General features: G+C 41.8%; 1 protein-coding gene across 1 annotated transcript in view; it reads left to right on the forward strand.

The window, feature by feature from the left end:
• Positions 1-14,997, forward strand: part of CLSPN (claspin) — a 69,167-nt gene extending 54,170 nt beyond the window's left edge. The window contains exons 11-27 of the mRNA XM_010841245.1: positions 229-420; positions 2,414-2,658; positions 3,582-3,757; positions 3,866-3,930; positions 4,642-4,841; positions 5,167-5,321; positions 6,115-6,341; positions 6,921-7,032; positions 8,280-8,355; positions 8,576-8,679; positions 10,772-10,936; positions 11,044-11,165; positions 11,428-11,555; positions 11,890-11,995; positions 12,742-12,824; positions 13,130-13,291; positions 13,622-14,997. Coding sequence (XP_010839547.1) covers positions 229-420; positions 2,414-2,658; positions 3,582-3,757; positions 3,866-3,930; positions 4,642-4,841; positions 5,167-5,321; positions 6,115-6,341; positions 6,921-7,032; positions 8,280-8,355; positions 8,576-8,679; positions 10,772-10,936; positions 11,044-11,165; positions 11,428-11,555; positions 11,890-11,995; positions 12,742-12,824; positions 13,130-13,291; positions 13,622-13,732 — 2,429 coding nt within the window. The 3' untranslated portion in view covers positions 13,733-14,997. The remainder of the gene's footprint in view (positions 1-228; positions 421-2,413; positions 2,659-3,581; positions 3,758-3,865; positions 3,931-4,641; positions 4,842-5,166; positions 5,322-6,114; positions 6,342-6,920; positions 7,033-8,279; positions 8,356-8,575; positions 8,680-10,771; positions 10,937-11,043; positions 11,166-11,427; positions 11,556-11,889; positions 11,996-12,741; positions 12,825-13,129; positions 13,292-13,621) is intronic.
• The last annotated feature ends 369 nt before the right edge of the window (positions 14,998-15,366 follow it).

Genomic DNA, 15,366 nt, shown 5'->3' on the forward strand with positions numbered 1-15,366 from the left:
ATTTAGAAACTTCAGTTGTAAATTTCTACCCTAAAATGAGTTTTAAGGAACTCATTTAGTCCTTTAGTTTGGGTTAAGGTATATGAATTGAACACAGGTGTTGGTAGCAAAGGAGTTTTTGGTGTCTCTCTGTGTATTTTTTTTCCTTACACGTTTGTTGAACCTGGCTTGTACTTCTTAATTGGGATCTAAAAGGCAAACTGACATACTGGTTGGTGCTTGGTTTAGAACTGGAAGCCTTGAAGCAGCGTTTCTGGAAGCATGCTAATCCCACAGCCAGACCCAGGGCTGGTCAGAAGGTGAATGTGAACATCATAGTGAAAGATGTGGGCGCTGACGGGAAGGAAGAGCTCAAGGCAGACGTGGTACCCGTGACTTTGGCAGCGGAGAAGCTGGATGGGGCAAGCCACACAAAACCAGGTATTTGAGTTCATGGAGTTGTTTTATTTGTATATTTTTACTGGCCACGAGTAGGGTGGAGTGCCTGACTCTTGTACTCTGGCTGGTCTTCATGGCTGCTGAACACCCTATAGTGAGACGTTATAGAATCTTTTTCCTTGGAGACTCCAGAGATTGGATATGGCCTCGTTGTATGAGGTGGGTAAGATGACTTTATTTCTTAAAATAGTTTTTGTCTTATTGTTTAAAAAAATACCCATTGTAGAAAATAAATGGAATAAATAACAAATTTCTGCAGTAAACAAAATTTCTGAAATAAACAAAAAGATTTTCTGTCAGAGACATCTTCTGTAACCATGTTGTATGGCCCTTTAAACTTTTTGCATGCATGTACATGTCTGTTAGAAAACAAAATAATAATGTGGTCATACATCATGCATTCTGCTTTGTAGTCTGTGTTAGGGACAGATCTGTTGTTCTCACTCCCACTTTGAAAATATGAGCAATTTATCACATAGAAAAAAATTAAACACTTAGGAAAAGGTATAAAATGAAAAATTAGGGAGGGGACATATGTATACCTATGGCTGATTCATGCTGATGTTTGACAGAAAACAACAAAATTTTGTAAAGCAATTGTCCTTCAATTAAAAGATAAATTAAAAAAAAAAATTAGTCTTCCCAGAGGCAGCTTAACAATTTCGTGTGTGTCCTAGGAAAATTCATATGCATTTACTATTGTGTAAGTGTATGAGAGAGAGACACTGAACACTTCCTCTCTGCCAGACACTGCTCTATGTGCTTTACAGTAAATAACATCAGTGTCCTTATTTTATATCTGGGGAAACTGATATACAAAGCATTTAAACAGCTTGCTCAAATTTATATAACTAGTAACTAAGAGATGGAGAAGGTGATGGCACCCCACTCCAGTACTCTTGCCTGGAAAATCCTATGGACAGAGGAGCCTGGTAGGCTGCAGTCCATGGGGTTGCAAAGAGTCGGACTGGACTGAGCGACTTCACTTTCACTTTTCCCTTTCATGCATTGGAGAAGGAAATGCAACCCACTCCAGTGTTCTTGCCTGGAGAATCCCAGGGACGGGGGAGCCTGGTGGGCTGCTGTCTATGGGGTCTCACAGAGTCGGACATGACTGAAGTGACTTAGCAGCAGTAAGTAAGAGAATTAGTAGCCTAATCCAGACCATCTAACTCAGGAGTTCAGATATACATACTGCTTTTGAGGTTTTTTTATTTTAACATCATATGATATTCCAGTGTATAGGTATAACATGATTTGTTTAACGATACTTCTGTTAAGGGACATCATGTTTGTTTCCGTTTTAGTATTTCATACAATATTGCATCCTAGTATCACATATATGTTAGTAAATCTTGATGCAAAATTCCTTACAGTGGAATCACTGAGTCCTAGTCACATTTTCCATCAAAATAAGTTGCACCAATTTTCACTCTGAATGACAGTGTGTAAGAGTTCCTATTTCTTCCTGTTAATAATGGATATAACAAATGTTTGCCTAGTGTATAAAAAGTGGTATCATTATTTTGATTTGTATTGCTAGTAAGAAGTGAGGTTAAGCATTATTTTTAACACGAGTTCATATCTTTTGCTCATATTTACTCTTGAGTTGTTTCTCTTTTTCTTCAATGTGGGTACACTTATCAATATTTTCCTTCATGGCTTCTGAGCCAGAGATTTTTGAAGGTCCACTTGCCCCCGTTCCTTTCTTTTTTTTTTTTTTGCTTTTTTATATAATAATTTTATAATCTCTGTAATATCCCAGGGTATAGAACATAATTATGGGAGTTATCGCCTACACTCAATTCCTAATATTCCCCCTTTGTTAAGATAACAGAAGCCTAAAATACGAAGGTCTCTGATTTTCTTTTTGTGATGTGCCTAGAACACTTCTGGAGTTGCCTGAAATGGACACTTGTGTTGTTGTGTGTAGTTGGTCATTGCATCTAAAGCATCTCTTCATACTTTTGTTCAGGGGAAAAGCTTCAGGTGCTGAAAGCTAAACTTCAAGAAGCAATGAAACTCCGAAGGTTGGAGGAGCGTCAAAAACGCCAAGCATTACTCAAGTTAGATAATGAGGATGGATTTGAGGAGGAAGAGGAGGAGGAGGAGGAAGAAATGACAGATGACTCCGAGGAAGATGGAGAAGAGGAGGGAGAGGAAGCCTTGGAGGAAGAAGAGGAGAAAGAAGAGGGAGCGGAGGAAGAAGGCAATGAGGAGGTTGCTGGCAATTACGTGGTTTTGTTACTAGGTCACAATGAATAAGGGAAAGAGAAAATCAGATCGGAGTAAGAGGCTGATGAGCATGTTTGACTGTAGAAGAGATTTCAGGGTCAGAGATGAAGGTAGCTCATGTGTACTGAATCTTAGTGCATTCAGTTCTTTCAGCCCCATGGAACACCTGCAGTTCACAGTCATGCCCTGGCTTCTGCCCGTTGGTTTGGATATTGTACTATAATGCTGATATCGAAATGGCTTTCTATTAAAGACTTTTATCTTTGTTGTTCATTTAGATTTCTCTATTTAGGAAAAGAAAGCACTTTTAACCTTGGCCAGGTTGAGGTCTAGAATAAATTCTCAGGCCAAGACCTTCCCAAATTAATTGTTGAAGAAGGTATTTGTAGATGGGCCTCTTGCCCTTGTTCTAAGGTATTGTTTTCCACCTAGAGAAGACAGGTGATGGTAGGATTTTTGGTATTAGGAAGAAGAAAAGCGTCCTTGTTTGAACAGTGGAGTCATTTGAAAGAGCTGGTTAATGTTTACCCCTTGGTAAAGGAAGAGGAAAGCCATGGCTGAACCGAGCAGGGTGTCACAGTCTGGTTGAAAGCCAGGAGTTGTCCTGCAATCTCAGGCTAATCATGCAGTTTCTCATTGACTCAGTTAAATGATAATCCAGTTCATTCAGAATCTTGTAGCAGTTTTGAAAGGGTAAAAGGTAAAGTAACAAAGTATAACAGAGCTCTAGAAGTGTCTACAACTAATAAATTGTGTCAATGATGATGGCTGGCCTCAGCTCCCTTCAGGTTTACCTTTTCAGACTTAAGACGTGACTTGTAACTAAGCAGCCATATTTCAGCTAGTATGTTTGCTTTACAATTTTTTGACCTGTACTATTTTGTTTTTGGGTGGCGTGATTGATAAAGACTGCAGAATTCCTTCTCGGTGGTGAAGAAATAGAAACCAAAGATGAGAAAGAAATAGATAAAGAAAATGATGATGGCAGTGGTGAAGTGGGCAAGTCAGTTGGCCTGTCTGTCCCCAAGCCTCTCTCATCTGATTCTACCTTCCTTCTATTCAAGGACAGCTCTTCCAAGATGGGGTAAGTAATTCTCTCTAAGGAAAGATAAGATTCCCTGGTAATACCAGGGAATTTGCCCCTCTTGGAAGAAGTAGAAACAGATATTCAATTTACCTACTTATTTTGTAGTTACTCTCCTAGTGAAGAAAAATCAGAAATAGATGAAAACTCAGGCAAAAGACCTAGCAAATTAGGTAAGTAGTGACTCTTATATAGAACTTGAAACATGATTTTTCTCTGATCCTCCAGCTTTAACATTTAAGGACTACAATTCCATAAGGTTCCATTTTTCTGAACCTTGGTGAACTTTTCCCGGTCTTACCTGTGACCGTGATAGGAATTTATGAACTATGTTGTTTTTCTTGGGAATTCCCTTGTGGTCCAGTGGTTCGGACTCCATGCTTTCACTGTTGACGGCCCACGTTCAATTCCTGGTTGGGGAACTAAGATCTCACACGTTGCATGTTGTAGCCAACAAACAAACAAAAAATCCCAAATATTTCTCTTGGTCCAGTTTTTGAAATCTTATATGCAGTTTCTTTCCAGTTGACCCTAAGCATTTAATAGGTCGTTAGTGAATATGTGTTGATCGAGTGAAACATGAAACATTTCTATCATGTAGATCAAAGGAAGATGTATAAGTGATTAGATAATGGAAAGGGTAATCATAGGCATTAGGGAAGGTGAGAGAAAGACAGGAACTTTGAGGTGTCACTTAGCTCAGAGTGATAAACCCTGATTGTATGATGCTATCTTAGTACCATAATTGACCTTTAATGTAATGTTTTAGAACATGTAACTTGAGAGGTCTACCAGTGGATCTTACCAGTTTCATTCTCAACTCTTTCCTAAACAAATCTGACTTATTTCTGGGAATCATGCACTTAAAAGTTGTCTTTCTTTAGATGAAGATGATTCATGCTCATTACTGACCAAGGAGAGCAGCCACAATAGCAGCTTTGAGCTGATAGGCTCCACACTTCCGTCCTATCAGCCCTGTAACAGACAAACAGGCCGTGGGACCAGTCTTTTCCCTACAGCAGGAGGATTCAGATCTCCTTCCCCAGGGCTATTTCGAGCCAGTTTGGTCAGTTCAGCCTCTAAGGTGAGATGCTAATGGTTTTCTAATCTCCTCCCCCTTTTGCTTCCCGCATTGCTAAATAAAGTGTGTCCAAGCCAAAAACTCCCACCACATTATGTATGTTCAGTTTTAAAAATCCACCCCCTTTGTGTATTAAAAACAAGCCTCATCCAGGGTTCTTTCTTTCTTGAGGATGTTTTTTTTAAGCTTCCCTTGGCTATGCATTGTCCTCCCCAACTGCAGTTGCCTGAGAGTAGATTAAATTTTACAAATAGCAGCTTCTGTTGTCATGACAGTGAATGACATTTGTAAAATGTTTTGTTTTTGTTTGGTTTTGTTTTGGTGCCAGAGTTCAGGAAAGCTGTCTGAGCCTTCACTTCCCATAGAGGATTCCCAAGATCTGTATAACGCCTCCCCAGAACCTAAGACACTTTTCCTAGGAGCAGGAGACTTCCAGTTCTGCTTAGAAGATGACACTCAGAGCCAACTGTTGGATGCAGATGGGTAGGTAGTTTTATGTTTCTGTGGGTGGGACGGTGCTGGGTACTGCTTAATTTTGTTTAAAAATAAAGCGAGCTTCTGTCACTCCATCTGTGCTTTCTCTTCTGAGAAAGAGAGGTGTGCAGACCATTAGTATATTCTACAAGTTTGAACAAAGTCTATCTAGAAAATAAAAAGTAAATAGCCTTGCTAGTGTTCTGATCCTTCAATTTCTACCTTATTAGACCTGCATAACTCTAATAAGGTCATCAAATTTCCCTGTATCCATATCCCTGCGGGCTCAAATGGTAAAGAATCTGCCTGCAGTGTGGGAGACCTGGGTTTGATCCCTGGGTCGGGAAGATCCCCTGGAGAAGGAAATGGCAACCTGCTCCAGTATTCTTGCCTGGAGAATTCCATGGACAGAGGAGCCTGGAGGGCCCCAGTCCATGGCATCGCAGAGAGTCGGACACGACTGAGTGACTAACACTTTCACTTTCGTCCCACTACGTTAGGATTTTTAGGTGGCATTGAGAATTGACACCTCTGTGGCACATTACATGGCCATAACACCAGGCCCTACTCTAGCACCATCTGAAGCCCCAAATTAGCCTTTACCCTTTGTCTTTCGAATAGCCTTTATTCTTTCATGAACATCCCCCTCCCTCTCAAGGTTATCACAGGCTAAAGTCTGACACTCTTGTCTTCTGGTTCAGAATTCAGCTTCTAACTTTGCTTTTGGAAACGAGTTCAGGCTTTTCCCCCACTACTTTTTTTTTTCCTGGAGCATTTCTTACACTCTTCATTGGGCTTGTAGGTTCTTAAATGTTAGAAACCACAGGAATCAATACCAAGATTTGAAGCCTCGGTTGCCGTTGGCCAGTATGGATGAGAACGCCATGGATGCCAACATGGATGAACTGTTGGATTTGTGTACTGGGAAGTTTGCATCTCAGGCTGAAAAGCCTCTGCCTGGGAAGAGTGACAAGAAAGAGAACATGGAGGAACTTCTGGATCTTTGTTCAGGAAAATTTACTTCTCAGGGTAATTATCCAACGAAGCAGCAAGGCTCACCCACCCAAATATCTTAAGTCAGTGTCCATGTGAAGAAGTCCTTTAGTCTCAGGTGAAATGTTCACGGAAAACAGAGCCATGGTGGATTCTTGAACCTAGGTTGAATTCACTGCTTAGCTCCTAGCATTTAGAGCTCTTACTTTTTTAGGATGGTGAAGTATCACCTTAAGACTGCTTTAACTTTGGCCGTATGACTTGTTATTTGAGGCTGGAATATGTGCAAAGCTTAGAGCGGTGTCTACTGCAGAGTAGATTTCATATAAATGCTAAGCTATTACTTCCACCTGCGTACCCTTTTCTCCTTCTCACACCCCTGCTAGAATGTAAGCTCTTCGGGAGCTGGGATCTTTGTTTTATTCACTGCTGTCTCCCTGGTGCCTGGCACATAGTAAGCACTAAATAAGGATTTGTTGAATGAATGGATGGTGAGCTCTTTTTGGCAAGCTTACCTTAGAACTGTGTTGAGCTGGCATGTCTTCAGATGGCTGGGGAAAGAGGATAAAGCTGTCAGTTCTTGGTGACAAACCTTTTTTTTTTGTTGTAATGTAGATGCCTCTACTCTGGATCCATCAGAGTTAAATAAGCAGGAGAAGGAGAGTAGCCTGGGTGATCCAATGGAAGAAGCACTCGCTCTTTGTTCAGGCTCTTTCCCAACAGACCGGTGAGTCTCAGTGATCTGAGGGAATTTGGCAAGTTCCATGTTCTGATAAAGTACAGGGGTAGCTTCTCTGAGCTTAGCAGTAAATGGTCATCTTAGGGGCTTCATATCCTGAGAGTCTTGCAGTGGGTTTGAGTCTCATATTTGCATAGAGAAATTATTTATTATAATGCTTTCATTTAGTTGATTGGGAACAGGGTAAAAAAGGCAAGAAAAAGCACATGGAAGTTCTCAACATCACCAGTGATTAAGGAAATACAAATCAAAACCCCATTTTTTAAACACTTCCTCACTTGCAGCAGTTACTCCACTTTTGGGTATATACACAGAAGCACTGAGAACACGGTTTCTTAGTAGATATTTGTACACCCATGTTCCTAGCAGCATTATTCATAATAGTCAAAAGGTGGAAGCATCCCAAGTGGATGCACACATGCTGCTCCTGCTGCTAAGTCGCTTCAGTCGTGTCCGACTCTGCGACGACCCCTTAGACGGCAGCCCACCAGGCTCCCCATCCCTGGGATTCTCCAGGCAAGAACCCTGGAGCGGGTTGCCATTTCCTTCTCCAATGCATGAAAGTGAAAAGTGAAAGTGAAGTCGCTCAGTCGTGTCTGACTCTTAGCGACCCCATGGACTGCAGCCCACCAGGCTCCTCTGTCCATGGGATTTTCCAGGCAAGAGTACTGGAGTGGGTGCAATTGCCTTCTCCAGGATGCATACATAGTGGAATATTATTCAGCCTTTAAAAGGGAAGGGGATTCTGATACATGCTAAGACATGGATGAACTATGAGGAGATTATGCTAAGTAAAATGAGCCATTCACAAATATGCAAATACTGTATGATTCCATTTATATGAGGTACTTAGTGTAGTCAAATTCATACAGACAGGAAGTAGCAAGGTGTTTGCCAGGGGCTGTGCTGCCGTAAGAATGAGGAATTGGTATTGAAAGGGTATAGAGTTTTAGTTTTTTAAGATGAAAAGTGTTCTAGAGGTTGGTTGGATAACACTGTGAATGTACTTAACACTAATGAACTGTACACTTAAAATGGTTAAGACAGTAAACTTTATGTTGTATGTATTTTATCACAGTTAAAAAAAATTTTTTTTTTTTGAAAGGCAAGATATCTTGTTTCCTGTTTCTTGAAGAGATTGTTGGGGCTATAAGATATTTTCAGTCCCCAGGTTGGCTGACTGCTTATAGTTGGCTTTCAACAACTTTGTATGGGTTTGTTGATTTGTATCTTAGGGAAGAAGAAGGTGAAGAGGAGGAATTTGGAGACTTTCGGCTTGTCCCAAATGATAATGAATTTGATAGTGATGAGGTGAGTTTGAAGGGAAGAAAGTAATCATAATGAACTCCATGTATAGCTGCTGGGGATTTTTGTTTGTTTTGTAGTTTGAATTCTTGAGACGTCTGTTTGGCATGTTATCAAAAGCAGTTTCCTAGACTGAAATATTTGGGCAGAAGTTTCTGAGTCTGTCTTAGCTGAGGGCGCATTTTATGCTGTGTAGCTTTGCGTGTGGTACTGTATGATTTTGCAGGATGAGCACAGTGAGTCTGACAAGGAGGATCTGACACCGGAAGACCATGAAGATGATGATGAGGAAGACCTCCTGCAGCAGTCGGAGAAGTCAAAACGGCAAATGTAGGTGTTACAGCCCTTCCTTCCATTGCAAGAAAGTTCTCCTGACAGTTGAGCTGTAGCTTGCCACCACCATTTTACCTACATTTACTGGTTCTATTTTTGCTTTTTGTGGTTAACACAGATTGAATAACATCCATTTACATGATATCTTTTGAGTATTCAAAGATAGTCACAACTTCTTCAAGTGATTTCTGTACTAAACATCCCTATTTCTTCAGCTGTTTCTCACATGACGTTGCTTCCAGACTCTTCACATATGTGGATTCTCTTTATCTTCAGGTGTGGTCTGACTACTGCCCTGTGTGGTGGTGTCTGGTTGCCTACTACTTGTAAAGTAACCAATAAGCATAAGAACTGAGTCACTGGAGAGCCTGAGGATCTAGTAGATGATTACAATTCCGCATGTTTTTTTTCCTTTGAATTACCATCATTGTAGGGCTTCCTCATCCTAGTTTCAGGCAAATGACCCACCGTTAATTTTTTAAATATTTTGTTGTTTTGATGATGAAAGTAAGCCATTTATTTTAGAAGATTTAGAAGAATACGGAAAGATAAGGCGTCCATGTCCACCATTCAGAATATTTGTGAAAGTGGTGGTAGTGTTACTATTGCCTTTGTTAGGCATATATTTTCATGTGGTTGAGATCTGTAAAGTGTTTTATATATGCAGTTTTGCATCTTGCTTTTTTCACCACTTACTATATCTGTAAATATTTTTCCATGATATTGAAAATTGTATAAAAACCGTTTTAATAGATATTTCACATTTTATTGTATGTGGATGACTTTTAGATTTCAAATATAGGACATCATATTGATCCTTATTAGATTTATTTGTTGTGTTTAGCCCATCATTCCATTCTGTTGAGATTAGTTTTGGATTCTAATTTGTCACCTGTCAAATTAACCATCTCATACAGCTTTGGGTCATCTATAGATTTTTTTCTAAGGCAGTGGTTCTTAAACCTTATTTAACTATAGTGTCCTTTGTTCAAATGAAGTCTTATAAAGAATGGCAGCTAAAAGTTGAGCTGCTCAAAGAGGGTTAGATGGGAAGATTGAGGAGCTTGGTGGCTTTTGGCCCCTGAAGGAATTCCTCAGGAACCCTAGGATTTAGAGGAACTCAGCTTTAAAATAATAATGCAAGTCTTTGATAAAAATCACCTTTCAGAAAGCCATCAAGCTTCTGCCATTCTCGACCATAGATAACAGCAATATGAACTCAAGGTGACAGTCAATTTGTTTTCAGTATAACCTGAAGTCAAAAAAACGAACTTGTGGTGGTTTTGATTACCACTAACTGAGCCTCAATAGTCACTGGAAGGACTGATGCTAAAGCTGAAGCTCCAATACTTTGGCCACCTGATGGAAGCAGCTGACTCATTGGAAAAGACCCTGGTGCTGGGAAAGATTGAGGGCGAGAAGAGGAGGGGGGCGACAGAGGATGAGATGGCATCACTGACTCAGTGGGCATGGTCTGAGCAATTCCCCGGAGACAGTAAAGAACAGGGAAGCCTGGTGCACTGCAGTCCATGGGGTCACGAAGAGCTGGACACGACTGAGTGACTGAACAGCAACAAGTGAGCCTCAGTCATACCTGTAATTTGTGGGTCAAGATTTGGCAGGCTGAGGAAGACCCCAGGCTATTACCTTTCCATACCATACTGTCTCTAGTCTATCTCCTGAAGCTGGTGAGCCTAAATGCAAAACAAAATAGTGTGAACCTTCTGACAGGTATGTCTCAAATATATAGAGGAGATTGAGAGCTCTGGCTTTGGAGTCACCAGCCTAGGTTGAATCCAGATTCTGCTGCCTCTCAGCTGTGTGGCCATCAGGAAGTTGTTTACTCTCTGAGTTTCAGTTCCTTCAACTGTAAATCAAAGGGAACAATAATAATACCCCTCCCTGAGATTATGCAATAATGCTCCAAAGCACAGTTATTGGCACAAAGTAACAGGCTTTTAAGTATTATACAAACGTATTATTATTATTAATTTTTGCTTGTTATTAGAGGTGGCTGTGTGTTCTGCTTTTGTCATTACTGTGTGTATATTCATTGTTGTATTTTCCAATTTTCAATATTGTTTTCCAGGAGATTAAAGAAATACCTGGAGGACGAGGCAGAGGTGTCAGGGAGTGACATGGGAAGCGAAGATGAGTATGATGGGGAAGAGCTTGATGAATATGAAGAGGATGTGATTGATGAAGTACTTCCTTCTGATGAGGAACTGCAGAGTCAAGTCAAGAAAATACACATGTCAGTATCCCAACAAGCCCTTCTGAGCAGTGGGGTGCATCTTAAGGCAGGCCCTATAACCAGCCAGAGTGGCCCTGGTTTTGAACACCATATTTCTCCTGTCGTAGGAAAACAATGTTAGATGATGATAAGCGCGAGCTACGTTTGTACCAAGAAAGGTACCTTGCTGATGGGGACCTGCACAGCGATGGTCCTGGACGAATGAGGAGATTCCGCTGGAAAAACATAGGTATCGTGATCATTGCCTATAGTGATCATTGCCTTCAGAAGCGAACAGCACACAGTCCGTGTTTGTCCAGTCTAAGCCGGCAAGAGGAGTTCAAAACTACAGCAGCAGTTGTGGTGGACCTGGCCTTGACCTTTATTTTCCATTCGTGGTGGGAAGAGCTTGTGTCAGTGTATTGTAAACGAACAGGGTTCACTAGTGTCTGTCAAGACACCCTCTCTTGTGGGGATTGCAGAATGCTAATAGCCTTAACTCTTCGCTTTAGATGATGCTTCCCAGATGGACTTGTTCCACAGAGACTCTGATGATGATCAGATTGAAGAACAGCTTGACGAGACGGAAGCCAGATGGAGAAAGGAGCGAATTGAACGAGAGCAGTGGCTTCGGGACCATGTAGGAAGCCTGCAAGAGATTCACCTATTCCAACCCTAGATATGAGGGTCATCTCAGTCACCCAGCTTGTCATGAGAGTTGTCAAAACCTTGGGCAGTGTATTGCTGTCTCTTTTAATCCTTGAATTTTCTTTTATGCTTTGAAAAGACTACCACGGGCAGTTGTATTCATGTTTTTGTCCAAAATACTTTTTTTTTTTTGGTCTGAAGCAACAGAGGGTAGCAAAAAGGAAAACAAATGTTATCCCAAGTACTCTAGCTTCCAGACTATGCTAATTCTTTGGGTCTTTGGGGGTCGTGGGCTTCTGTTAATGCTGTCTGATTTTTATTTTCAGGCACAGCAGGGGAAAATTGCAGCTGAAGATGAAGAAGAGATTGGGGAAGACAGTCAGTTTATGATGCTGGCCAAGAAGGTTACAGCCAAAGCTCTGCAGAAGAATGGTGAGCTCTTAGTCCTTCACAGGGGCTGTCCCCCTGGATTGTAGGTGCTGGAGCCTTGGAGGTGACTCCAGCCCTCAGAGGCTTTGCAGCTTAGTCATGGATCTGTGTCTAATATTATCTTAAAGGGGCCCCTCGGATGGGGAGAGACAATATTCTTTCAATCGAATTCTACTGGACAGTAGATATTGTAGTGGAGGGTGTATATGGCTGGTTTTGCTTTATGTTCTAAGGCAGCTCGTGCATGTGTGCGGGCTGAGTTGCTTCACTCGTGTCTAGCTGTTTGTGACCCCACTGACTGTAGCCTGCCAGGCTCCTCTGTCCATGGTACTCTCCAGGCATGGGAGTGGGTTCCCATGCCCTCCTCCAGAGGATCTTGCCAACGCACAGATCAAACCCGCATCTCGGGTTCTTTACCACTAGCGCCACCTGGGAAGCCCTGTAAGGCAGCTCAGAGGAGTGAATTCTGGCTTCTTTGTTTAGTCGCCCAGGATTATATACCTAAGTGTTAGAGCTGGAATTTGTCTTATCACTGTTGTTTTTTCTTATTATTACTGTTAATCAGACAGTAAGTTTAGCTGAATTGTCTGTCTTAACCACTTACTATACTTTCAAATCATGATTATAAAATAATCAGTTCCTCTGGCCTCAGTTTATTAGTTTAGTTAAGGGCCTGATAGTTTGTTTAGATGTCAAAGTAATTCTACCCAGTTTTGCCCAGAGCAGGCCTCTCTGTCTTTTCTTTTCAGTCAGTCACACTGTGGTTATTCAAGAATCAAAGTCTTTATTCAGAAATCCTTTTGAAGCCATCAAACCGGGAAGTGACAACCAGGTTGGTTGGGGACCTTGTTCGTGAGAAGTCATGATTTGCAATGTTAGAAGGCCTCAGTCAGGTTAAGGGAGTGCTCTGCCATTAGGGGAGGGAGGCGGCTGTGGGAATGGAAGTAGGTGTCAAAGGAGCCCTGTCATTAGGGGAGGGAGGCGGCTGTGGGAATGGAAGTAGGTGTCAAAGGAGCCTGCTATTTCTTTTCCATTTGAGCAGGGTGGAAATGTGTCGCCTCCACACCTGGCGGGTGCAGGGAGGAGCTGGCTTCTCCTTTCTTGGAATTTGATACCAGATGACTCTTCTTTCCTCAGCTGAAGACAGGCTCCCTGCTCAACCAGCCCAAAGCTGTGCTTCAGAAACTGGCTGCCCTCTCTGACCTCAACCCCAGTGCTCCCCGAAATTCTAGAAACTTCGTCTTCCATACACTTTCTCCTGTCAAGGCTGAGGCAGCAAAGGAATCATCTAAGCCTCGGGTAGGGAATTTGAGAACTGATTTGGCGACTCTCCAAAGCAGAGTGAATGAATGAGTGAATTGAATTGAATTGAAAATATATATGTATTTCTGGCTTAAAGATTTATGCCATAGTGTTAATCTTGCATTTCCAATAAGGTACAAGGGGATTGCTAACCCCAGTAAGTATAATCAGCTGTGAGACTTGCCTGGAAATTTTCAATTTCTTTTTTTCCTAATTATCCATGATTTAACTATGAGCTGCTTAAGAGCCGATTGAAGCTAAGTATGAGTGAACCACAGCCTGTACAAAGGTCTTGAGTTGATTCTTGTCTCTTTCTCTGCTCTGTAGGTACGGAGAAGGGGTCCGTCTTTAATGACATCCACTTCACCTAAGCGCCTCAAAATAGATGATAGTACTTCAGAATCGAAGCAAAGCATCTTCCGTTACTTGGAAAGCTAGCGCTATGAGGGCGCCAGCACCTCTGTGGGGGCTCCATTGAGAAGTATCTGGCACTGAAGGCTGGAATTGATGCTCACATGGATGATCCCCACCTCCTTCACAGTCAATGCATTAAGATTGAGGACAGATATTCCGGTTCTTTCCACCATGTGGCTCTGGACATCTCTTTCCTAGTATTACTTCCTGGGTTGGCCACTAATAATTCTGGAGTGTTTACAACAGCAACTTATGGGATACCTGAGTGTCCTCCATTAAATATTTGACATTTTACCCTAGCAGCTAACTGGATTGATTCCTTTTGGTGAAAGGGGTAGTTGGAGGAAGAAAAAGTGTGACAGGACAGAAAATTGCAGAAAGCAGTGAATACTGAAACTGCGATGATGTCTTCACACCCCTATGACATGCAGGATGGCTACCAGGACTCAGTGAGAGGGGCTTCTTAGAAGACCTAGGAATCAACAGATGGGCTATTTTAGAAGCCATGCCCCTTCCGTTTTCCTTTCTGGCCCTTCCCAAGGCAGTCTCAAATTTCCAGTTCACTTTTGCTTCCTTTATAATAAGCACTCAAACTGGTACCCAAGTCAGAAAGAGCAAATTTTCTGGAGTATAAGGATGAAGATAGAAGGTTATAGCCAGTGGCCATCCGCATTAGATAGTCTGTGGACCAGAGACCTCTCTTCTAGGACTTCAGTTTTTGATTTGAAACACTGTTGCTCAAGGACCTTCCTTTTCATTCTGACCGAAGAATTATATATAATCATTATTTATTGCATTCAGCTGGGTTGAGTACGTTGCCCTGACCAGTCAGAGGACAATGAAGTAATAACTTCATTACTTATTTTGAGAGAAGACCATCAAGGATTTTCATCAAAATGTTGTCAAGAGGATTGCCACCAGTCCCAGTTTTCTCCGAACCACCATGAGGCTCTCAGAATTTTAAACATATTTTTCCCCCCTCGGAACCAAACGTCACTGCTTCCTTGGAAAAACGTCCCGTGTAAACACTGTGGTTTCACTGTCATGAGCTGCACTTGGGAAGCTGGGTGAGCTGTGCCAGTTTTTTTTAACTGGTTGAGGAATCCCAATTTAACTGACGGAATTAGGATATAGGTTTTCTGCAGTTGTTTCTAATGTACAAGATGCTGACTTTGATGGAGTTTGCATTTGTATATTTGTAATCTTATAACAGAGAAAATGTATATAAAGATGTTTTAATATGTATGTAGTTTTTCAATAAATCCAGTGCCTGGAGGGCACGATTTGGTGTCCAGACTAAATGCTCATTCTTAGGTCAAAACCTGTCTAATGTTGAGCATTTTGCTTTTAGGGTGCCTCTCTCCCAGGGGAGGCCTCTCTGGGCCTGGTGTGAGAGGCACTGCTGTTGTCCCCTCAGTGTCTTCTCAACTCCGGTGAATTGATCACGTTAACTTACCAAGTGGTCTGGGTGTGCAGGGAGAAGAGTTTACATATATATTACTGTCCTTTGATTAACAGCTGTGGGTCCAAGGTGATTATCATTGCCCCTCCCTTTGAGTGCTCTAAACAGTGCCCAAGGCTTGGCAGCCCCTGCTGGGCAACACAGAACTAGGGGCAAGGGCTGGATATTTCTCCCCTCTTCCTTTCCCATATCCTTT

The sequence above is a fragment of the Bison bison genome, unplaced genomic scaffold (assembly GCF_000754665.1).
Source record: "Bison bison bison isolate TAMUID 2011002044 unplaced genomic scaffold, Bison_UMD1.0 scf7180017864158, whole genome shotgun sequence".
Classification (NCBI taxonomy): Eukaryota; Metazoa; Chordata; class Mammalia; order Artiodactyla; family Bovidae; genus Bison; species Bison bison.